This window comes from Rhinopithecus roxellana, chromosome 8 (genome assembly GCF_007565055.1).
Source record: "Rhinopithecus roxellana isolate Shanxi Qingling chromosome 8, ASM756505v1, whole genome shotgun sequence".
Classification (NCBI taxonomy): domain Eukaryota; kingdom Metazoa; phylum Chordata; class Mammalia; order Primates; family Cercopithecidae; genus Rhinopithecus; species Rhinopithecus roxellana.
Window position 1 is genome coordinate 81,513,875 of NC_044556.1, and position 26,248 is coordinate 81,540,122.

At 33.6% G+C, this 26,248-nt stretch overlaps 1 protein-coding gene across 1 annotated transcript in view; it reads right to left on the reverse strand.

Annotated features, from left to right (window-relative positions):
• The window catches only part of COL11A1 (collagen type XI alpha 1 chain), a 225,766-nt gene that overhangs the window by 58,984 nt on the left and 140,534 nt on the right, over window positions 1-26,248 (reverse strand). Inside the window, exons 39-44 of the mRNA XM_010356796.2 lie at window positions 24,882-24,989; window positions 24,405-24,494; window positions 24,092-24,145; window positions 9,044-9,151; window positions 3,128-3,235; window positions 1,543-1,596 (exon numbers count right to left, since the gene is read on the reverse strand). Coding sequence (XP_010355098.1) covers window positions 1,543-1,596; window positions 3,128-3,235; window positions 9,044-9,151; window positions 24,092-24,145; window positions 24,405-24,494; window positions 24,882-24,989 — 522 coding nt within the window. The remainder of the gene's footprint in view (window positions 1-1,542; window positions 1,597-3,127; window positions 3,236-9,043; window positions 9,152-24,091; window positions 24,146-24,404; window positions 24,495-24,881; window positions 24,990-26,248) is intronic.

Here is a 26,248-nt window from a genome sequence, read left to right on the forward strand (position 1 = left end):
CCTAATGGGAGGGGTTTGGGTTCTCAAGACGGATCCATAAGGAATAGCTGCATAGTGATTGAGTACTTCCTCTGGGGAGATTGAATTGGTACTTGAAGGAATGAATTAGTTCCCATGAAAGAGGGTTGTTTTAAAGTCAGCACTCCTGTGGGGTTTGGTCTGTCTTTGTTCAGGCCTGCTTCCCCTTTTAAGTTCTCTGCCATGTTTTGATACAGTACAAAAGCCCTCACCATAAGCCAACCAGAAGCCAGCCCCAGGCTTCATTGCACAACCTGCTGAACTGTAAGCCAAATAACCTTATTTTACTTGTAAATTATCCAGCCTTGGGTATTCCTTTATAGCAACACAAAACAGACTAAGGCAGACACCAAAATACATTTTGTAAATTTACAGTCAATACTAACTGCACCAAACATATGCAGCCGGTTTTCTGTACACAATTTCTTGTCATAATTTTACAGTACGGATCTAGAGTATCAGTGCTATCATCTATTTGTTGATGTTTTGTTATACTGCATATAAAAATGAATCCAGAGCCTATTATGCAATAAATACTACAATTATTACTGTAAGATTTTTCTCTTTTAATTCTAGAGTTTTCTTTTTAGTTAGAAAAATTCATCTCATAGGATTTTAGTAACTCTTCAGTTTGGGATTCAATCAATTCTAATAAAAACCTTCTTTCAGTTATGTGTTAATGTAGGCAGTAACTCCAACCCTAAAAGCATCAGACTGATGGATCACAAAATGGAACCAGACTGGTCTGTTAGAATCAAATTGCTGGTGATAATGTATAAACTTCTATACTAGGTGGAAAAAAATACTTGAAGGACGTATCTCTGTATGCCCCCAATTTATGTTTCTATTGGAGAGCAAATATATGAACACTTAAAGGGGGAAAAAAGTGAAAATAAAGAACTTAGAAAGTAATGTCCACAGATATTCTTTAGAAAGTATAAATTAGCAAGGAAGTGCTGAAGCACGTGACAGTATCATCATCCAATATAGTTCATTTAAGAAGTCGGAACATGTTTAAATACATACTTTAAAGAGAATGTAAACTGGTAATGACCAAAGAAAAACATCATAAAGACAAGAGTGAACATACCATTTGAATGAGCAACCAAAATTATTTTGAAGTTTTATGATTTAAAGGAAAATTTTAAAATAAGTATTTATAATATACAGGAATGAGCTACCAATTTGTATACATGTAAAACATAGTAATGCTATTAATTTTGGTAAATATTTGTATATATAATTTCTCATAACCTTACCAAAAAGGCTATTTCATTATGTTACTCTTTCATTTGCTATAGCAGAGTTATAAATAATGGTCTACAATTGTCATATTTTACTTAATCACAGAAATAGAAAACTTCACAAATATGTAAAATTATAGAATTATATAACTGCAGAGGTAACGTAGTATTGGTATTATAAGTTTTGGCTAGGAAAGTAAGTAGTACGATATAAAAATATCAATGGTAAATAGGAAAAGGTGTTAAATAATGTTCTCTCAGTAAAAAGTAGGAAACTCACATTTTCTCCTTTGTCACCCTTGCTGCCTTTTTGTCCCGGTTCACCAATTTCACCCTGAAATTGAAAGATTTGATTTACAGTTTATCTCTAACATGCTATTGCATTGTCTTAATTATCATCAAATTTTACCTTTAATATAATTACATGCTAGTGTGTAATGTCACTGTTTAAAATGGCAAATCTTGGGTTCCCTCTGCTTCTAGCTTTCTAGTGTTGACTAATGTTAACAGACAAGTCATTTTAACTTCAAAGAACACTACAACTGAATTTATAATTTAAAAAATGAATTTTGTCTCAAATATTACCTGTATAAACTGATAATGGAAGTACACTGATTTATAAAACCTATAATTACACATTAACCAAAAATTACTTTACTAGCCGGGTGCTGGGTCTCATGCCTGTAATCCCAGGGTTTTGGGAGATTGAGGTGAAAGATTTGGCCGAGGAGTTTGAGACCAGCCTGGAAGCAGAGTGAGACCCTGTCCTACAAATAAATGTTTTAAAAAAGTTAGCTGCACATGGTGAAGCATGCCTATAGCCTCAGCTACTTGGGAAGCTGAGGTGGAAGGATCACTCGAGCCCAGGAGTTTGAGGCTGCAGTGAGCCCTGTTATGCCACTGCACTTCAGCCTGGGCGGCAAAGCAAGACTCCATCTCTCAAAAAAGTAAAAAATAAAAATAAAAACAAAATAACAGCAAAACTACTTCTGCTAATTTTCCAAATGCTAAAATGGTGCACATTATCAGATTGCTGGTTTACATATTTTTAAATAATATTTTAAAATAATATAAGAATATATTCAACCGAAACATTTAACACACAGCCCTACATTTGGAATTAGGAGCTTAGAGTCTGTACTCACATGTTGGTACATGATAACAGGATTATCAAGTAAATATGTAGCTCATTCTTCAGTCTTATTGTGCAATATGCAAGACATGAGGGCTAATCATATACATATAATTAATGTTCTTATTTTATATTCATTTCAGAAGGATTTTTTTTTTTTTTTTTTGAGATGGAGTCTTGCTCTGTCGCCCAGGCTGGAGTACAGTGGCCGGATCTCAGCTCACTGCAAGCTCCGCCTCCCGGGTTTACGCCATTCTCCTGCCTCAGCCTCCGGAGTAGCTGGGACTACAGGCGCCCGCCACCTCGCCCGGCTAGTTTTTTGTATTTTTTAGTAGAGACGGGGTTTCACCATGTTAGCCAGGATGGTCTCGATCTCCTGACCTCGTGATCCGCCCGTCTCGGCCTCCCAAAGTGCTGGGATTACAGGCTTGAGCCACCGCGCCCGGCCAGGATATTCTTAAAAATAAATCAATTTTGGCATCTACTAATTTTTCTCACTACCACTGTTCTTTTACTTGATTTTTCTGTTTATATATCACATACCCTTTTATGGAACAGATACTAATTCTGAACCTCTTAAATAAAACTTTTGAGCATATGAAAATATGTGTGAAACTTTGAAAAAGGTAAACTTCCACCTGGAGTCTAATCATAAAGATTTGAATTATCTAGAATTCTTGACAAAAATTAAGCTTTTTCACAGGATCTACTAACATGGATCATGAATACCAACCTTGTCTCCGTCTTCCCCAGGAGAGCCGGCAGGACCAGCTGGCCCTGGGAGACCAACGGGACCTTGAACTCCATCTCTCCCTGCAGGCCCTTGGGGGCCTTTTTCTCCCTGTATTGAATATCCAAAGATCACTAGTTTTACAGTTTTGAAGTGCAGCTACAGGAGTAATAATCTAGCTTCTATATTTGACAAGGATATTGTTTAATGATTTTTAGAAAAACGTTTTAAAGAATAAATGATACATGATCCCTACCTTCATTTGTGACTAAGAATACTATTCTTTTAAAATCACTTATAAATCTTAGGCTATGTTCCACAAAAATAATTAGGACCCAACTTAGAATTTTTCTTTCAAACATGCAATTATTACATATTGACAAATCAGATTCCTTACGTTTGTAAAACTTTGTTGAGCCTCTACTCCCCTTCCTTCGTGCCACTGACATAGCTGTGCAATGGGTATTAGGCTTTAGAAATCAAAAAATGCACTTGCTCATATGTCCAGCTTTGCCATATGCTTTACATGTTTCATATGTAACTTTCTTACTTTTAAGTGTTTGTTTTGGTTCTTCTGGTTTTTGAAAATGGCATTATTTTCATGTTTAAATTGACCTATACTGTGTAATCTTTTAAAAAGTGCCTTGATAATGAACTCAACTTCTGTTTCCAATAAAACATTTTTTCATAGTTTAAAATAAATTATTTTCTAAAAGTCAAAATTTCATCAGTTTTGCACAAGACAATATTCTTGATCGCATTCAGAGGTCCTTTCTGTCCTTCTGTTATACAAGCTGGGAATCTACAACTCATTAGAATTTTGCCTTTTCATGACCCCACTTTCCCTCACTTCTCTTAACATCTCCTGTTCCTTTAAAATGACTTAGTTTTGTACATTTTATCTCCGAATTGTCTCTTGAATATATTCACTTTATCTCAACCACTGACACCTTATTCTAAAATACTGGTTTCCTTGTTCTGAGATACTGAAAAAAATCTGTCTTTCCCCATGTGTATTCTTACTTCCTTCCAATCTATTCATCACACTGCATCCAGAAAGCCAATTAGATCATGTTACCTACATTTTTAGGTAAATTTACTTGTTTACTTTTCCTCACATAAAGACTTCATGGCTTAGTATAGCTTACCACGATCTAGCTCCTGCTACCTGCCCAAACACATCTAGCCTCCCCTAACCCTTGCTGTCTGCATTCCAACCCTTCTAGACATTTTTCTCAGTCCCTTAAATCTGATGCCATGTCCTTTCCTGTGACATTGCCTGAGCACATTTTGTTCCTCTGGCCTGGAATGCGCCTACGAGAACTCTTTGCACAGTTAATTCTTTCTCACCTTTTACATCTCGCCATCAATGCCTTGTCCAAGAAAAGGCCCCAATTCTAGCAGGTCTCTCTACTATAATCTGACATACACCATTACATTCCCTTCATATCAGTAACCTGAGTTTGTCATTATATATGTATTTAGTGATTCTTTGCATATTATCAAATTGCCCTATCAGATAGTAAACTATGTTAGGGTAGGAACTGTGTCTGATTTTGCATTCTCTTGTATATCTCTGGCCTGTGGACCAGAGTAGTCACTTAAGGAACTGTTGCTACATTACTTAATTAATGACAACAAAAGTAACACTATCTATAAGGCAAATTTAAATTGTTAACTAATTTATTACTTGCCTGGGTTCCATATGTTCTTGTTTTCTAAAAGGGTGCCATAATTATTATGTGAGGGATACCCCTGATGTCACTCTGGAGACCTTTTATCTTCTTCAAACAAATATGATATTTCAAATCTATCAATACTCAAAGGATGTGCTGTGCTATTCACAGTAAACTTCACTATATTAAATACAATGGTTGATTCAGATAGCTCCCCTTAATTTGAATTTCCTTGCTAGCCTTAAACTCTAAAAGTCAATCCTTTTGTATAAGGTTTCCTGTAAATAAGGCAGATATATTCTCTTCTGCCTTCATTATAGTACATATAATCTCTAGCCAGGAATCACCTGCCATTCATTTCTTCTGACCCTGGTCTGTGTGGTGTTGGGAGAAATTCAACAGATCTATAGCACTCTAAATTTATATTAGCCATTTATAATTCCTCAAGATGACATAACTCTTCCTCCATTATGTATCTCTTGGCCCACAATCTACACAACTACTGGAAACATGTATCTCTCCTTGTAGTCGGTCTTTATTTCACCACTTCTAACCTTCCATTTACATTAATAACTAAATCTTCCCTTAAAAATTGATAGAATTAGCTAAACATCCCCATGTCCTTTGATTTGGCATGGTCTTATATTTAACCTATACTCCCACCCACAACTTTTATTACAATTCACAAAATCCATCACTCCTTCCTCAAGAGCTCATTTATGTATTTATTAGCAGTTTATTATTTCATCCTTTTTTATGGCACTCTGGTTCACACACTGATGGTAATGATGATACTACTACTAATAGTAATGATTATTCTGAACACTTATCACAATTCTGAAAAATGATTTAGAACTATAATTTTATCTAGTCCTCACAAAATATTGTGATTATCTTCTTTTCAGAGATGAGAAAACAGAGGTTTTGATGTCAAATAACTTAACCGAAATCATGAACTAAATAAATGATAGGGCTAGCTCCCAACCCATTTCTGGTTGTCTTCAAGCAGGTAACCTGAGGCTACTCTCATTTCCTTAACTCGTTAACTTTTCCACTGACTATTTTCTTATTATTGATCAAGTAAATATATGCACCACACAATAATAATAATAATGAGGCAATGCATTCAATCTTATTAGTACTTCCACCTACTGCTCATTTTTCTATGGGTTCCATGCCTTGCTTGAGGTGATTTACACTCCTATATAGCCCATTTTTTTCTTTTTGAATCAATTTAGAATTAACCTAAAGCTATAAATGTCCAGCAGGTAAAATCCCAGTCTCTTTATTTCTTTGTCTTTTGGATTTCTGTATTCTTGATCTTTTACAACATCCCACAAAAAGAAACTCGCTTATCTCTTGTTCTGTTTGATGGCATGTCTCTGGAGACACACACACACACAAAGAAAAAAAAAAACACGTGGACTATTTCTCTCTCTTATTAGATGCTTTTGAAACTGACACCCATTATAATTCTCCATTAAGACTGAGTCCAGACTTCTGCTCTCCCTCAACATTAAATCACATGGTAATCCAAAAATATGCTTTTAAACATCACTCTTATTTTAAATGACTCCCAGACTTACATTTCTGGCACTGATCATTTTCTCTGCAATTATACACACACACACATGCTAGAAATTGTAAATAAGTATTTGGAGAATATTTTTCCTAAAATCTCAAGTTACTATTGCCTAATTCAGTTATAGTTAGTGCATTGACTTCATTGTGTTTTAGATCTAGCTTTTCCTCCAATTTCTACAACTGTCCCCAAATAGATGCATAGTTAAAATTGCTCCTTATCTGTAATCTTTGCATCCAGTTAACTAATAGTTTTCATTAGAATCAGTCTCCCTATCAAAATTTTCTATTAATGCCATTATGTTGGAGAAGGTTTTAGCCCCTTTCTTCTTACCTGCTTTCCAGACCCACCTCCCAGAGTTTCTAATCTAACTGATTAATATAGGGATGCTACTTAGGACATTTCTCCATTCCAGGAAGCAGGGTTGATAGGTAGGTGGACCAAGGGCTTGTCTTCCACAGGCCCCATCTTGTCTTTTTTTTTTTTTTTTTTTTAATGTAAATGTAAACCTGCTGATAATTGCATAACATTTTGATAACACAAGCTGCTCAGCAGAGGTAAGAGCTAAAATTTGTTTGGAAAAAAGAAGAAGTAAAGGCTATATATAACATTTTGCCAAACATTTTCATCAGTTTTTATTAAACCTCTGAATATATATCTATAACTCCTTTCACTGAACACTCTTATTACCACTTCATGCCACTGTTCCTAAGCAGACAGCTCCTTCAAAAGTATAATGCTAACAATACAGTGCCTACCCCTTAGTTATTCTAAATAGCTAATTTTGGCTAATAGAAAAAGGAATGAACATCCTGGAGTTGTTGTCCTTGGCTGGGATAACTGAAAGAGGATGGGTAAGGAAGGCATTCCCTTTTCCCTTCCCTAGTTATGATATCACTAATTACCAACAAAACTCAGGCATGAATCCTGGCTCTTACAAAGGCGAATGTCAATAATTTTTCATCTGTCTCACCTAATTAATTTCTTATCAATTTTAATGCTTTTCCATATTCTGATCTTTATTTCAATAATTTACTTATTCTTCATAAAGCTAAGGTAATTATCCACTTTAAAACCTACCATTCAATATATTACCTTCACAGAAATATTGACTTATCTAATTAGTATATTCTCAATTTGTATAAAAAGCAATTTATATCTATTTTCTCTGTATGCATTATTTAGTGTATTGTACAAAATATGTGTTCCCTATATTTTTAAATTAACTTGTACTAAAGGAGTTGAATCTATTTTCTATCTTCTCCCAGTACACAGTACACTATTAAATATATTTTCTCAGCTTATTAAAAGTGCTTTTTCTGTCACCTAAAATTTCTATCCACAGGTGGCATGGCCCATTCCAACACTCTAACTCTTTCTGAAAGGTAACGGATTACAGGAAATGATTTTTTTTTTTTAATTTTTAAACTGCTACAGTTTGAATGTGTCACCAATAAACATCTTTTGGAAACTTAATTCCCTATGCAACAGTGCAGGGGAGTGGGGCCTAATGATTAGGCCATGAGAGCAAAGTGAAATTAATTAATGCTGTTTTTGCATTAGTGGGTTCATTACAACAAAGGGAATTTGTTTTCTTTTTACTCTCTCTCTCTCTCTTGCTCTCTTTGTCCTTCTATGATGGTATGATGTGTCAAGAAGTTCATTACCAGATGTGACCCCACTAGCTTGGACTTTCCATCCACCAGAACCATGAGCCAATAAATTTTTGTTCATTATAAATTACCCAGTCTGTAGTGTTGTTAAAACTGCACAAAATGGTCTCAAACAGAAACATTGGAATAATATCACAGAATAATCAGAGAAAATGCACAGATAATGAAAGCAAATCAAATTGATAAAACTGAAGTCTTAGTGATAGAGGAGTATTTTTGAATATAAGCTTAAGCTTAATTTTATATATCAACACTTACCAGTATATAAAAATATTAAACTTACATTTTTGTGTATCAGAGCCAATACTTTTTATCTACATTTACTGAAACAGTTTGCATTTTAATCTTGTAGAAAGAGAGAATTATTTTTTAAAAATACAATCATATCAAAACCAGGAACAAAAATAGAGCATAAATCTTAACAAAGAAACCTAAATCTAATAAGTGGAATAGAGTCCATAGTCATGTAAATATAAAATGTTAAAATCCAATAAATATTAGATGAAATAATTGGTCAGATGTTCCCCGTCTCATTCACTGGTGATCAGAGCTCAAATTACATGAGAAGGGCAGCTACTTTCTATGAGCTTCATATACAGACTATGGAAATGCTTGAAGTTGAATTTGCATTACAAGAGGTGTAAAAAGTTCACACTTTTCTAATGTAAAGCAGCAAGGCATAGCTTTAATCAAAAACTCACAAGTTTTTTTTTTTTTTTTTTTTTTAAAGCAAAATGAGAAGCCTTTTACATTAATAATATCCAACTCCCTTACAGGTATTATGGTTTCATAAAGTGTGGGAAAATGTCATCTCATTTAATTGAATTTGAAATTTTCTCTATTATACATATACAAGCCAGTGTATTTATATGCCAGACACATATATAGAGAGAATACAGTGGTGTATGAAAAGCTAATATTATTGAATAAAAACTAATAACGTGTACAAGGTAACAGTGTAGTATATTTTCTTCTAGACATTACTTACAGGAGCACCTTTCTCTCCAGCTGGACCAGGAGGACCCTGAGGTCCCGGGCGCCCTGGTAAACCAATTGGGCCAGCTGTACCTGCTGACCCACGTTCTCCTGGTGAGCCCTAGTACACAAGAAAAGAAGTATTTTGTTATTAAAGAAAGCAATACTGGCTTAAGAATCCCTTATTTAACAACAGCTTCCTACAGTCTAGTAAAATATGTTAAAGTAACATTTAGAGTTCAGATAATTTTAGGATCCCAAAGGGAAACAGCTGTATCCACTATTTGAGATACTAATTTCCAGCCCCAATATTAAGCATAGATGTTGGTGTTAGAAAATACTGATGAGATGAAAAAAATACCTCAAAATTAGATGTATTTATTTATTTACTGTTATCTGTTTTTATTTAAGTGTTCATAATTGTGCACAATGCTTTATAAAAAATATATATAATAACCTCTTACACAAATATCTCCCTGTATTATAATGAATTGGCAGAATACAATCCCTAAACTAGTGTTTCTTGAAGTTATCTCTGGGCTTTATTTCAAATGTGCTGAACCAAGATTTCAAAATAAAAAAAAAATGGGTTCAGAAATTCTTTGCATTAGGATACACACATAATTTTTTACAAAATAACATTTGATAATCACTATCCCAAAGTTTGGACATTTTCTCATAGAATAAGCCCTTAAATTCAACTTAGAGTTGTATAAGAACATGAGGTCTTATGAACACTGATGAGATAATTTGAATCTGATTAGGATTATTTTTTTAACTGAGTTTCAAAAAAGATGTTATGTTTTTAACTAGTTTGCTTTTTTAAAAAACCTCCTATACATAGATTTTTGAAAATAATCACATGGATACTGCCTTTATAGTAGTTATCTGTACCTACAATTTAAGAAAACATTATTAAAACAAGAATAAAAGAAATGCAGACATACGTACTAAGTACTGTAAAGCTCAAATATAATCTATTACTACTTCCAATTTTAGGTAATAAAAGATAACAACAAAATTGTCTTTGAATTCTCAGAATTTTTATTTTATGATTAAACTGTAAAATATTAGAAAATATAATTGCTAGTATTTTTTCTTAATAATTAACATACTTAGATAATAACATCATCATTTCAAAACTCAGAGGGAAAATTATTTATAAAAGTTGGAAAAGATATTACTTCATGTTTTCTACTGTTATACTTGCCATATTTTATAAATCATTTTATTATACAAATATGCATTATCTACGTTGTTCTAATTTGTATTTTTGTTAACTAGGAAACTAATTACATGTGATAAAAATAGTAATCATACCAACAACTTGTATTAACATAATGCTTTACAATTTATCAATCAGTTTAAGTTTCATCTTATCATTTTATTCTCACAACAATTCCAGGTAGTTGATAGAGCTGTTGTAGCATCTATTTTAAAAATGAGGAATCTCTGGCTCAAAGAAGTTAACCGTCCTTCCTGTAATCATATAACTAGTTAAGAGAACCCTGAGCTTGGACTCCACTCTGATTTCTTGACAAAGCCACCCATTGGTTCTTTCTAATGAGGACAGCAATGTTTGTAATTATTAGGTATCTTAAACTTAGGTGATAGAAATAGTTTGGAGAGACATTGCCAAAAATATAGTTAAAGAAATTGTGAAATTTGACCTTGATATAAACAAAAGTGGCATTTTTGAGCTGTAAATAAGTAGATGTTCAAAAACGAATCTAGGGAATATTTTTATATTGCATAATAAATGAGTTGTATGTAAACTCTATTTTTACCAATGAAGTATTCCAAATACTAAAGAGGAGGCTATAGTTACAAGAGAAAATTGCAGTTAGTACTTTTTAGATAATAAACATACACTCTTTTGTCAATGTATTTTTTAAATTTAATAATATTAAAATATTTTATGAATAAAATAGTCAACCACAAGTTGTATTACTGTTAACCAAGTAACAGACTCCTGGTGAATGATTCTAGAAGTCAGTGCAGAAGAAAAAATAACAACATCCTCTTAGTGTTGTACATTCAAAATGAGCAACTCTAAGAGTAGAAAGAACACAAATATTTGCGTCCAATTCTTTGAGAGGGAGGTCAGGAAGGAAGAAAAAAGCACAGGAGGTGGATAAGGAGAAGAGCAAGTAGAACAAGGGCTATGAATTGAGAGGAATGCAAAGGTGTCCCTTGAATTAGTAAAAAGAGAGGAAAGAAGAAAATCAGTAATAAAAACTCTCCTTTTTTGGTAACAGAAACACATCAACAGAAGACAATACATGATGCAACTAGGGTTACTCTATTCAAGTTAAAATTAATGCCACTAAAGATAAATCTCCACTAATCTGAAAAGCTGATTTGTTGAGGATCAATGTACATACAAAGTGACTATATTACATTTTTGTTTAGTATTTCACTTCTAACCCTCACAAAATGATTGCTACCCATTAGTTTTATCAAACCTAGAATAAGCATTTAACTCCTGTAGTATTTCATTTGTAATTGGCTATACAAAAAGAGGTGCAATTTTAATTTGTCAGGCCATATAAATTTTCTCTCTTTAATCCTGTTTAAACCCTGACTGTAGAAAGACTACCCTAGGAAGATATCACACTAGGCTGTGGTGAAGTTGATGGTTACTAGACTAGAATGAAAAACAGGGGATAAACAGCAAAAGTTTGAAGTCCATTTTAAGAGAATTAACTAATTTTCAATTATTATGCCTATTAATTAACAGTTATTGTGTTAAGTACTTTGCATATGTAATATAATTTTATTGCTGTATGACTTGTATATTTTTAAGTTAAAGACCATAGACTCAAGGTCTCTGTGCCTTAATTCACTACCAGGTTTTTTCCTACAATACTTAGCAGTTTATAAGTGGTGAGAACAAAACTTCCTGGACTCGTTGTACCCATAAAACTCATGGGTACAATGAATTGTGCTAAATTTTAATAAATGGAAGAAATATAGCCATTTAAGAGCCACTTCTACCAGAACAAGCTCATATTGGTTGAATATTCTCTAAAACAAACAAAGAAAAAACTTACAGGAATTGATTAAAATGCTTATCTCCTTTATCCAAATAGTCATTCTCCATCATTCATTTAGTTCATTTGACCTTTGCTACAGAAGTCATTAGAATCTCTGCTCTTGGCCGGGCACTGTGTTTCATGCCTGTAATCTCAGCACTTTGGGAGGCCAAGGTGGGCAGATTGCTTGAGGCCAGGAGTTCGAGGCCTGGACAACATGGTGAAACCCCCTCTCTAATAAAAACACAAAAATTATTTGGTTGTAGGGGCGTACACCTGTAGTTTCAGCTATTTAGGACAGGAGGGTCTCCTGAGCCCAGGGAGGTCAAGGCTGCAGTGAGCTGTGATCATACTGCTGCACTCCAGTCTGGGTGACAGAGCAGGACTCTGTCTCAAAAGAAAAAAATAAAAAGAATCTCTGCTCTTTGTCACTATTGTTTATAAGTTCATTTGAAATTTTCAACAACAAAGAACTGTTTTCACTTTTGGTAATTTTTCAACACATTTCACTGGAGACACCATGGTACTGTTTCACTAGGCTTCCCTCCTGATTTCAGAGTTCACCCATGCTGAACTCTGAAATAGCGTGGTTTAATGCATCTTTTTGAGATAATTATCCTCAGTCATCCTAGAGAAATACTTGACTCACATACTTAGATTTTTCTTTACTTTATATTTTAGCATTTTACTTTGAACATTATTTTCTCCTAAAAATATTACATCTATCACTGCCCCTCTAACACAATATGTCCATTTTTACCTCTGAATATTTGGTCACACTTGTCTTCTGACATGGAAAATCTCTGGTATTTTCCTATACTACTAAAATTCCAGCTTTTTGTTTTGTTTTGTTTTGGCCCAGGTCAAGAACCATCTGACATGGTTAGGCTTTGTGTCCCCACCCAAATCTCATCCTGCTTTGTAACCCCCATAATCCTCATAATCCTCACCTGTCAAGGGAGAGATTAGGTTATGACAATTGAATCATGGGGGCAGTTTCCCCCATGCTGTTCTCGTGACAATGAGTGAGTTCTCATGAGATCTGATGGTTTATAAGGGGCTCTTCCCCCTTTGCTCAGCACTAACTTCCTGCTTACTTGCTTCCCCTTTGCCTTCCACCATGATTGTAAGTTTTCCGAGGCTTCCCCAGCCACGCTGAACTGTAAGTCAATTAAACCCCTTTCCTTTATAAATTACCTAGTCTTGGGCAGTTCTTTATAGCAGTATGAAAATGGACTAATATACTATCTTACCAAAAAACTGTATTTTCCTGAGAATAAGAAGCATGAGATCCTTCAAAGTATTCCTTATACACTCTCTTATAGTACCTAGGAGCTCTACCATTATTTTTGGAGTGAATTAATGCAGCCCTTGGCACTACATTCTGAGTAGTAAATATCTCCATGCTCTCTTAATTCGTATTAACAAAGAATAACATGTTGATTGTATGTATTAAATAACTATAATGCATTTGTGTTTTTATTATGTATGCAAACACGTTGAACATGTTAAAAATTTAGGCTTCAGGCCGGGCACGGTAGCTCACGCCTGTAATCCCAGCACTTTGGGAGACCGAGGCAGGCGGATCACGAGGTCAGGAGATTGAGACCATCCTGGCTAACACGGTGAAATCCCGTCTCTACTAAAAATACAAAAAATTAGCCGGGCAAGGTGGTGGGCAGCTGCAGTCCCAGCTACTCAGGAGGCTAAGGCAGGAGAGTAGCGTGGACTCAGTAGGCAGAACTTGCAGTGAGCCGATATCACACCACTGCACTCTAGAGCCTGGGCAAACAGAGCAAGACTCTATCTCAAAAAAAAAAAAAAAAAAAAAAAAAAAAAAAAAAAAAAAAAAAAATTAGGCTTCAAATATACACATACGTAATCAAGAGAAAATTTTCAAATTTGCAGGAAAAAAGCAATTGAATGTATATTTTCCCCATAAAAAATGGTTTCAAAATGAAAAAAAAAAATTACCTTAACTGGATGCATTATGATTGATATGTTATATGAAAATAAGCCACAGCTTTTACTTATAAAAATAATGGTTATTAAATTTAGACTTGAATATGTTTATTAATTGAAATATTTTAATAATTATTTTAATGTATCTCAAGAAGAGACAGAATGCTGATTTGACTCTATGGCAATGTGTATAGTTTGTAGATACTGTATACTTTTTTTTTTTTTTTTGAGATGGAGTCTCGCTCTGTCACAAAGCTGGAGTGCAGAGGCACAATCTCGGCTCACTGCAACCTCCAACTCCCAGGTTCAAATGATTCTCCGGCCTCAGCCTCTCGAGGAGCTGGAACTACAGGCTCACGCCACCACGCCCAGCTAATTTTTGTATTTTCAGTAGAGACATAGTTTCACCATGTTGGCCAGGATGGTCTCGATCTCTTGACTGACCTCATGATCCGCCTGCCTCGGCCTCCCAAAGTGCTGGGATTACAGACATCAGCCAACGCGCCCAGCCAGATACTGTATACTATTTTTTATTACAAAGTTTAACTGTTGCAGTTTCTCCCTTGGAGCATTCATAAGATTAAATTTCAGATTGCCATCTTGCTTGTGGAAACTGCATTAAAATTAGTGTTGAGAATATATTACTTCTCTGTAGTTAAAATATTGCTCATGATCTTGTCACAGCTCATAAACATTGAAACAACACATGAAAACAAGAGGAGACTTTCAGCATGTATATCCATGCCCTAAAGTACAACTGCAATTTCTTTTTCTATTAGTTATTTCAAACACTCTCTAAGCCTAGATGTTCTGCTATAATTTTATTTTATACATCTATAAATGAAAAGTGAAAATCTCTGATGGTATCTACCAGTCAAGCAAATGACATAGTAAACTTGCAAATCTTATTTAAATATTCTCAGGCCAACTTTAAAAGAATAAACTTATGAATCCTTTAATCTCAACAGAATCACTGGAGAAGTTCTATTTTTTTAAACAAAAATTTAAACCCAATATGAAAAGAAGGTCTCATTTACACATTCAGCTAATAACTCCATATTCATCACTAGTGAGAATCTATTCTCTTGTGACACTTGACTGTGAATATGAAATGCATTATGGCAGGAAGCAGCCCTTGAGAAACTCACAATGTGTATACACTTTTTATTTGTTTCTATAAAGAGTAGGCATGTATAGTGAGACATTTTTGTATTGCTGTACAGCTGGCTAAAGAACAAGGGGCTTTATAGTTGTCAGATAAATAAACTATTATATCTAAACTGAATGATTGTCTTTCAGCATAGGTAAAATAGATAATGATTAACTTCACAAAGGTAGAGGTTTTTTCTTTTTTTTCCCCAATGATCCCCAGCAGTTTGAGTAGTTACTGGCACATAGTACACCATAAATAAATGTGTCAATTAAGTGTATGATCTTTCCCTTTCTAGCAATGGAACCACTAGCTTTCTGATCTTAAGCAAACTCTCTCTGAGTCACTCTTGTTGATACAGATGGAGAGAAATAGTTTGTTGTCAGGTTTTTGTGATGCTTACTATGATACATCTCAAGTTATTTGGACAATGCCTGTCATAATAGAGACAGAAAGTTTGTCATCAGATTTTTGTCATGTTTAATATGATATAGCTAAAGTTCTTTGAACAATGACTGTCAAAAAGTATAAATGTAATATATGTTAGAGAACTGTACATGAACGGTTACATATTTCAAAAATAGATGTAAAATCTCAAATAATTGTAGAAGTAAAATTTTACAGAAAAGTAAAGTAAGATCCAGAAAATTATATAGCATATTTAATACTTTAATAAATTAATATGAAAACAACAGGTATAAAATACCCTGTTAAAAGAAGGATAGGGCTTTTCCCACATAATATGGTATTGTTAACCCTAACTTTAACTATTTGTATACTTGTCTGTCTGCAAGAAGGATAGATATTTTACACATCAAAAGTGCCTAGACAGAACGCAAAGGAGAAACTAAAAATTATAGAAATAATATTTTCTTAATATGTGATTTAAATGACAATGAAAACATGTTTCCCAAAGGCAATAATATCTGTTTAACTGCATGAATTATAATGACCATAATATCGTAAGTATTCTGTTATTTCAGTATTAAATATGAACAACTATGGAAAACATGCCATTTTTCTCTCATTTTGAGCTGAAAAGTGAACATTTACATGCTTTTAAAAAGGAGGAATTTACATTTCTCTACTTAGTTACCTTTCTTTACTTGTGTATTAGCTTTATCCCCTTCTGCAGCCCTTCCCCTAAATCCTGCTGCACCTTCATCTAAACCTTACGATGATAATGAAACAAGAAGCAATAGCATTGGTCTATACTCTTGGAACAATGGGAATAGGAAGTACTTCCCTAATCCTTCACACAGATGAGAACACCAAAATAAACATTTTATCAGTTATTTTCACTGGGTGTTTCATATTCCGAGGAGTATTTGTAAAGTAAATGAAAGTGATAGACAAAATCACCTCATCAGCATTCAGTTAAGAGGCAGCCCACTAGAGAGAAGAATAGAAGTATAAACACATAAAGCGCTTATGAACCAGAGCTATACAACTAGAAGGCAAAAGCATGTCTGCTTTGTCTTTTTAAGTTGACCTTCTGCCAGGCACCTTGGCTCGCGCCTGTAATCCCAGCACTTTAGGAGGCCGAGGTGGGTGATCACTTGAGGTCAGGAGTCCGAGACCAGCCTGGCCAACACGGTGAAACCCCTTCTTTATTAGAAATATAAAAGTTATCTGGGTTGGTGGCAGTTGCCTGCAATTCCAGCTACTCAGGAGGCTGAGACAGGAGAATCGCTTGAACCTAGCAGGCGGAGGTTGCAGTGAGCTGAGATTGCGCCACTGCACTCCGGGCTGAGCAACAAGAGCAAAACTCCCTCTAAAAAATAAATAAACAAACAAATAAATAAATAAATAAATAAATAAGTAAATAAAATAAAAAATACAAAAAAAAGAAGTTGACCTTCATGTCAAAACTTTCACTCTCTACATGACATACATTTTAGATTACGTGAACTAAAAATTTAGATGAACTATCAAGCATTATTAGAATTTAAAGCATAAACTCTGAATGATCAAAGTCAAATCAAATGCCTCAGATTTTGATCACTGGTCCCCATCACTATTGCTAAATTTATCTCATCCCTAGTTGGATGTAATCATCTTACACTAAGGTCTACCTGAGTCACAATGGAGAAAATGTGCTTTATCTAAAAATGTATAGAGTCTGACTTGGCATGTCAGTATATGCCATCCTTCTAAACCTTGGTTATTCCCTTGCTTAAAGAGTAAGTAAAAACCAAGGAAAAGAAGGTTCTAAGAAATAGGATTAAGAGCAACAAAATAAGAGAAATAGGAATTATGATAGGAAGAGAACGAGAACTCTTAAAGAAGCAATGAGAAGAAGAAGAAATAATATATAAAGAAGGAAAATAAAGTCAGAATCATGGGAGGATGGTCAAATAAGAGAAGTCACAGAAAAAGAGCAAAGACTGCAATACCGCACAATTTTCAAATACTGGACATACACCCTGTACCAGTTATTTGGCTCCTCTCATATACTTTCTGCATATTAACTCCCACAGCTCCTGGGGATAAAATATACATGTGATTGTAAAGATAGAAGGCTTTTTACTAAACACACTACTATATTTATTTTAATCTCATTTTTTAGATAAATAACTGTTGTTAATGAGATTATTCTCTACCGTGAAGAATATCTGGAGGAGAGATTATTTAAGGAAAGTATCTTTTTCTTAAATATTATTTTCCTTGATTTTGTTTTATAAAAATATATGCAGTAGGTGAAAGCTGAGAATTTGGTGCATGATATATTTAAATATATGTTTACATACATAGAAAACATTTACCCAGTTTACGTTCATCATGCAGAAAAGTGCTGCACTGCCTTTCTCTCTTAATGTTCAGTCTCTTGCTACTTTCTGTCTTGTGTGTGCATCAAGACATCCACTTAGGGACTACATCCCTTGAGATCAGAAGATATGCCCTGGATTTGATTGGCATCTGTTACCAGTTCTTGGATACAACATTATGTATACAGCGGATAGTTTGTTTCAATAGACTTTAAAATCCCAACATCACAGCATCCTATTGGTATAATTTTGTCATAAGTGGTAGCACGACAGAATGTTCCTCAATATACAATAACTCCCAGGACCAAAACCTTTAGAGAACCCTAACCTTGAAATACTACTTCATTACTAAGAAGACAAAAAGTGTTGAGCAGTTCAAGACTAAATTTTGCACACAAAAAGGCTGCTTTTCATAGATACAACTGGTTTTTATTTACAGCTTCAATTCAAACTTAATTTCCTTAGGCAAAAAGTATTGTTCTCACCTTTGTGTTTTCTGTTCTTTTAATATATTTCATATTATTTACTATGTTATTTTATCTGCTCTTTATCTGTCCTCCTCAGTAAACCCTAAGTTCTTTGCAGCAAGGTCCATTTTATGAATCAATATAACTTCAGTTTAATAGATTGTCTGATATTTTCAGGTATTTATTTCTTGATGGTAATTTCACAGAAAAAGACTTACAGCAGCTTAAATAGTATGCAGAAAATATTAGACAATATGCATTTAAAAACAGGAAAACAGGTAAGCAAATAACTTTTTATTGAAGTAAAATGGAGCCAGCAATATTAGTAAACTAAAGATGCATACCAAGACCAAGGATTTTTCTAACTGTATATTATGATCCATGAGTAGGTTATAAGATAAATTTCATGGGTCTTGTTGAGTATTTAAAAAATATTAACTATGACAAAATGTAATAGACAATATTAAAGTATATCATAGGTACTTTTTATAGTAAGTTGTGATCAAAAATTTTTAAAATAGTTATAAAACATTATCTTCTGTACCGTCTCTATTTTGACTCCATTATTTCTGTAAGTCAAAGCAAAAAGAATTCTAAGTTTTGTAATTCAAATTGACTAAAGAAATAAGTCAGTTAACTGTTCAAGAAATAACAAGAAATAATTTAAAATATTCCACAAAAAGAATACTTGAAAAAAATAAACTGCCAATATTTTTAAAGCTGTGGTTAGCAAGAGATTTCTTCCAAGGATATTCATAAAGAGGACCCTGTATAAAGCAATATCCCATATCTTCAAACAGATCTTTTTAGTTCATTTGTTTTACAAATAAAGTTTCTCTAAATATAAGTCAATGGTGTACACCTAGACCCACCCTAGTACAGTAAATCCATTTCTATGGAGTGTCATAATAATGACCTGTGCTTCAGACTAAATGGATTATAAATAAAGAGAATAGGTACTAAATATACTTATAAATGAATGGATAGAATAACACTTGAATGGATGCATGAGAATTAAATATTATATTTGTTCTTTTCTCGGATTAGAGCATATAGTAAGGATATAGTGCATAAGCTACATAATTGGGACACATGAAGACTTTGCAAATATCACTGTGAGCGATAAGGTTAGCTGATTAAAGCTCTGCTTAGGACTTTTAGTTTTAGTTCATCAGTATCCTATGTAATGAGGGAACTTATTATTTCCCTGCAATCCAGAAATACACAGCACAACTACATTCCTTATGAGTTGTATTATAGGAGAAAGAAACTAAGAATTCAATGGTATTGTGACAAATATCTAGTCATTAAAAAATCAACCTGTATATTAGTTTAATCAGTTTCATCTTTGATTCATTCAAAATAAACAATAGTTATAGAGAATAGTAATAATAAAGCCCAGGTAGTTGAAATATTAACTCTTCTCACTCTCTTTTGACAAAATTGTTCACAGAGATTTAGAAGGATCAAGATGACTTGAAAATGAGTTTACGTAAAGTGCTATTATGGATTTTTGCCCAGATAATTTGGGCAAGCTGTATACTTCTTCAAGTCTCAGATCTTTTATCTTTAAAAATGGAATGATAAAATAGAAAACAAACCAAAACAAAACAAAAACAAAAAAAAACCCCTACCATTCCAAGTCGCAAAAATAAGAATAAAAGATATAAATAACAGATACAAAATATCTAGTATAAGAATTGAAAGAATAAACACTCAGTATTATTTCATTTCCCTTTTCTATTTTCCTTTAGACTTCACATTCTCTTCCTCAGAACTCATCACTTTGCTTTTTCTGTAATACAAACAACTTCTGAATACCCAGCACTGTTTCCGTGAATTCCTTTCTTGCACTTACCATTACTTCGTCAATATCCTAAAGGTAAAGTTAACATAAGATTGATATAAACTCAGACATATCCATTGTAAAAGCAAATTTTAGATGATGTTCTTATGTCTTTATTCCTTATGACTCAGAATTTTATCATTTCTCACCAACTGATCAAATACTTCCCTTTAATATTTTGCCATCACCTTTTCTATTACCATTGCAAAGCAGAACTTGCTACCTTTTAAATAACTCTCGACTCTTCATTCTTTTTTTTTCCAATATTAATTTCAAGGGAACCCAATAGTAAGTTTTGAACCTCAAAAAATAAGAATTAACATGAATTAATTTTCTAGATAAATTATACTTCACATTTAGAAAACCATCCAGTTTTTATCTGTCATTTGGAACAAAAAAATTCAAAATCAAATTTTATGTGATGTAATCACTTCAAATGGAGTAAAATAAGGCTTGTTATGAACTGAGTCATCATCATGCACCTCTTCACTATATTCTGCAGCAATTAAAACAATAGTGTTAGGAACTAATAAATGTGTATGGTGTCTTCCTTTTAGTGAATCCTTTTCCAACAACTTTAAGGAATAATTTTAATTGGTTGATGTTTGCATATTTGATTTGTGAACATAAAAATGGGTATTAATTTCAAATAAACACAGTGAGCATCTATCAAGCACATCTATTATCAAAGTAGATAATCAAAAATTACAAAGGTAATTTGTAATTTTTTGTGACTGCCAAGAGGTTTTAAGTTTTTTTTGTGTGTGTGAATATTTCTGGTTTTTGTTTGTTGTTGTTCTTGATGAGGTAAAACTGCTCTAGGCATGGAAGACATCACCAAACTGTCATTCTCTCAAGGACACAAGCTTGAGGTCATTGTTCAGTTTTCATTTGTCCTCACTGCCCATATCAAATATTAGTCATAAATCTTACTATCTTGCCCCCCTCCGTGTTTGCTACATCAGCACTGTCCTTGGATTCCACACTGCCCTAGCCATCAGCTCGCTCCAATGTTTATACAGGTCAATGGACTTTTGTGATTTATTCTCTCCTATCTCTGTTATATATTAAACACTAATGACAGATTTGTTTTCTTAAAACTTCAATTTGTTTGCTCCACTTGCTCTGTACATTTCAAATATTCAAATGACTACATCTTGCAATTTTAGAGCTTCAGTAATTACATTACATGTTGCATTAGGGATTTAGTTTTTTTATTATGTAAAATAGCAGAGTGCTTGGATGCTAGCAAGAATTCAACAAATGTTAGACCATCTCCCATATCTTGTCCCACTTGGGCAAAAACAGATACTAATTAAACATCATATCCCTTTCCTAATATTTTCTTGCTTTTCAATGATTTTTGTAATGTTCTGTACTCGTGAAGCCAAGTTCAAGGGTCATCTTTTCCACATGGCCCTTCCCCTTATTTTTATTATCTTTCTACCTCACTCATAGAATTAACATTTATTGTTTGCATGTCTTTAGGCATTTAACCACCAACTAACTTACAGTGCTATTTAGTCTTTGGTGTATTTCTTTTTAAAATTGTTCATCCTATTTTATCTCAAGGAATATCTACTGTGATGTTCAGTTGCATATAACAAAGTAAGTAATAATTGTCAAATACACAATTGAAGCCAAATAAATAAAAGTACATTTGATTTTTATATCATATTTAATGTTATTCTACATGTAACTATACATTTTTCAATTAATATCTTGAAAATTCTATCCCCTGGACATAGTATGCAGCCTACAAATACACTGGTTTCTACCGTTCCCAACCCCTGAGAGCTTCAGTGCTTGGTCCCTGAAAAACAACTTAAAACAATGTAATCCTTGTAGTCACAGCTCAGATAATTAGTTCAGTGTGCATTGCTCTTAAAGCATCATTTATTCCTACAATATATCTTTAGAATCTGAAGGTCTGGTTAAATGGATCTCATTTTACTGAAATTTAGAAGATTCTATACCCAAATACGAACTTTTGTCTTATTAAGTTGTTGTTCCTGCTAATGCTACTGCCACTAACTTTTGAGGATATTAGAAAATGTTCATAATTTTATGAACTCCAGTGGAAGTCTAATACAGTTTTCAAGATATATTTTCTTTAAAAAATATCTTTACCACATTTCCATAATTATCTCAATGGTTGTGATATGATGTGAGGGAAGTAAAGTAAGTATCATGTGAATCAATCTGAAAAATGATATACTTGTATTCCCAGTATTAAGTAATTCTATATAAACTTTATTCCAATATTAGAATTCATAATAATTCAAATGAGTAGGTGTGAGATGATTACTGTGCTTCAGGCACCGTATAGTGAGTATCTAAAATAATACAGGTAACTCACAGCCTAATGCGAGAGACGGCCAACTATATTCCAATGTAATCTCTAAACATGGAGATACAATAAAGGGCAGTGGGTGTGTGTGTGTGGGGGGGGGGGGGAGATTTTTACCAATACATGAAATGGAGGTAAATTATCCAAAGATAACTTTACAAGAGATTTAACATTTAAGAGTTATCTTTATGGATGAGTAGGATCTTCTTCAAGTAGAGAAAGAAAAACTGGAGTTTCCTGGAGGAAGGGGAAAAGTATACAGTATGCTCTTTTCAAAATAGAAAAGGTCATGGTTTTGAGAAGCAAGACAACATTAAATGCATTAAGTTGGGTAGAATTGAAGTGGGGGGCATGAAGAAAAAAAAAAAGACTATAGAAATTGGGGTTGAACTTGGAAGATGACTTGCTGGCTAGGATAAGGAGCTTGGTTTCCGAAGGCAGTGTGGAGCTATAGGATGGGTATGATAGAGGAATGCCATAGTTAAGGATGTGTGCTAAACTAGTATTCTATAGGTGAAACAGACTGAAGAGGATAAGAAAATGAATCCCAAGATAAGATGTTATTAGTCAAAGAGAAAGGAAGAGAAAAGAGTCTGGACAAAGACTGTAGTGGTAGAAATGAAGAAAAGGGGAAAAATTAGTAAAGTATTTTGGAAGCAGAACTAATAAATATTGTGTGAGGGGAAGTTGAGAGGGCTTTTAAGGCGACTTTCAGCACTTTTAGGTTGGTGAAATAAGAAAATGAGAAGAAAACACTAAATACGGCAGTTTGGCTGTTATAGTGAAATTTCAGTGTACAGATAAGAATAAAGATGAATTTATTTAAAAAATGAAGCATACATTCAATTGTTTTCTGAGGGATTGATACGTATCTCAAGAAAAAAGATGAGGCAAAAATCTGATATTTATTCATTTGCCAATTATTTCATAATGTTTCGATTAAATAAAGAAATATGGATAATATATAAGATTTTGCTTATGGGTTTTATGCTTTTATGCTTATGTCTTTTGTATCATTGAAAAATTCAAGTCTCATCAAGTACTTATAAACAAATTAAATATGTTCTATAAAAAATGAATGATAGAATATAATTTATAAGACATCAAATCTTATTTTGTAAGTAATTTTAAAATAATAGATGTAAATGAAGTAAAAATTTCAAACTATAGCCTCTCCAGGCCTTCCGTGACTACGAGCTTCTATCACTCATAATGAGGATTTATTTCCTTGGGAACCGTAAGAAGCAAGATATTTCCTTTTACCTCCTGACAGCAGCAGAAGCAAATATTTCCAATCATCTAAACCCTTCTGTTTCTGCATTCATTAGTGTATGCAATTAGTGGGAACTAGGCATTGACTGATTTGATTGACATGTGTTTATTTTCTCTCCCACACGCTGTGGAATCACAGCATGAGAGTAATGAAAGAAGAGCTGTAATTCTCAACCATGATTGTCTGGCTATTTATTATCGTCATACTTACAACTGGACCTGGTGGGCCCTGGGGACCTTCCCCTCCTTTCAGTCCAGGTGCACCCTGGAAAAAGTGAAAAAATAAAGCAAATGAATCTCTATGAATTGGATATCAATAGGAGGAGATATCTGATTAATAAAATAAGGATATCAGATAATGTTTTTAAACATAACTACATATATACACACATATATAACAATAATCAAATGCATATGTTTACATATATTCCCTTAATTACTCATCGCTTTTTAAGTTCTGGGAAAAAATGCTTCTAATAAACAATTTGAATCACTTGCTTTATCTATATAGATGTTGATTATACCTGAGCTCCAGGAAGACCTCTTTCCCCTGGGAAACCACGTAATCCTGCTGGTCCATCTTTCCCTGAGATACCTTGAGGACCTGGATCACCCTAAAGAATATAATAAACATCCATCAAGACAGATTACTTTCTACACATATTTCTACAAACAAAATTGTGATTACTTCTAAACTCCTGTAAGTAAAATTTGAATCTTATTTAATGATGAGAATATTGGGTAGATTACTATATGCATTAAAACGAAGTACCCACTACCTACATTTAAGGGTATATGTATATAAAAGATTTTATGGTCAATGGAGCTAACAGTCTTATGTAAACGTTGGGCAATATCTTGGAGTATAATAAACACACACTAAATATTTTCCTGACACATCTTCTGACACTCATTTAAATGGAATCTGTAGACAAGTGGTGAGTATAGTGAAATATAAATTAAAGTTTTCGGCCAAAAAAAATTTCTGAAGCATGTTGTACCTTTGCACCTTCTTTTCCTGCAGCACCAGGAAGACCTTGCTCACCAGGAGGGCCAGGAGGGCCAGGATGCCCACGTTCCCCTATTGGACCAGTCTCGCCAGTTGGGCCCTAAATTAGATAAGCAAAACCACTTAGATTGCTCTTTTATTTTTGGCAAAGATAACACAAACTCAAAAACAGTATTATTCTCATTTACAAAAGTTTATCATCCTCACTTATTCTCATGATATCTTACAAAACACTTACAAAGCACTGAAAGTAGCATATCAAGTAACAGTCTAAAAAATTTTTATATAATCTTGGTTAGAATCTGAGTGTAAAAGGAAAGCACATAAAGTCCAAAAAGATGTTTTCTTTGCTTAATACAATAATTTCTGCAGAGTGGGGCAAGTCCAAGCATTATTAAAACTATGATTTTTTAAATACAGTTTTATCCCATTCCTTCTTTTCATATGAGGTGTCAAATCAGCTTAGTCGTAAAGAGGCATAGAAACCACATTGGTAGCCACTCAATGAATCACTGTTTAAAAATAAACTTAGGGCCTTGAGAACCCAAAAAGTCAGTGGTTCTCCTTGGAATTTCCAAAAGCTTAAAACTTCTCTACTATTAATCTATATTCACTGGACAAAGTCTAGGGAACGTGGCAGGGGATCCTGAAGGCAGTGAGTACAGATCGGCAGTTCCTCCTGGCCAAAGGCTATAACAAATGCTCAGCTGCCTTAAATTGCAGCAAATGCCAAAGTGAAAAATATCAGGTCATTTATGTGTCCCTTGAGTGGTGCTGTTTTGTGGTGCTTGAGTATAACAAGCTTTCATGTATAAACAGAGGATGGTGATCAGTTTCTCTCTATCTTAATAAAAAGCAAAATGAAGGATTCAAGTTAAATAAAGGGCAAATTTTTAGATGCTAATGTTGTTAAATAGTAGAACGTGTTCCTGTACTTGCTTAAGAAGTATATATATTTTTTTTTCCCTAAAAATTCAACATATTCTTAACTGTTTATCTTGGATAAGGAATATACCTGTCCCTACTTAGGTATACATTTCTAGGTTTAAACTCCTGTAATTATATGATTGCTATAACTTCTCAATTTAACATTAATGTGCAAACATTTATCCAAAACATGATGTTTTCTTAACTATCTGAACACCAGAATTTAAACAGTAAGGAATACAGAATTAACCATAATTGAACAGCTATCACCACTGAGACAAAAATGATCAGAGATTCACATAATTGTTTAAAGAAAACAGTGGATATTCAGTATTGCAATCTATATTATTCCCATTAAACCAAATCTTTTGTCTTCACATGAAAGTATGGCTACATTTAAAATAGGCTGTTGGATATTTTTTCTCTTAAAAA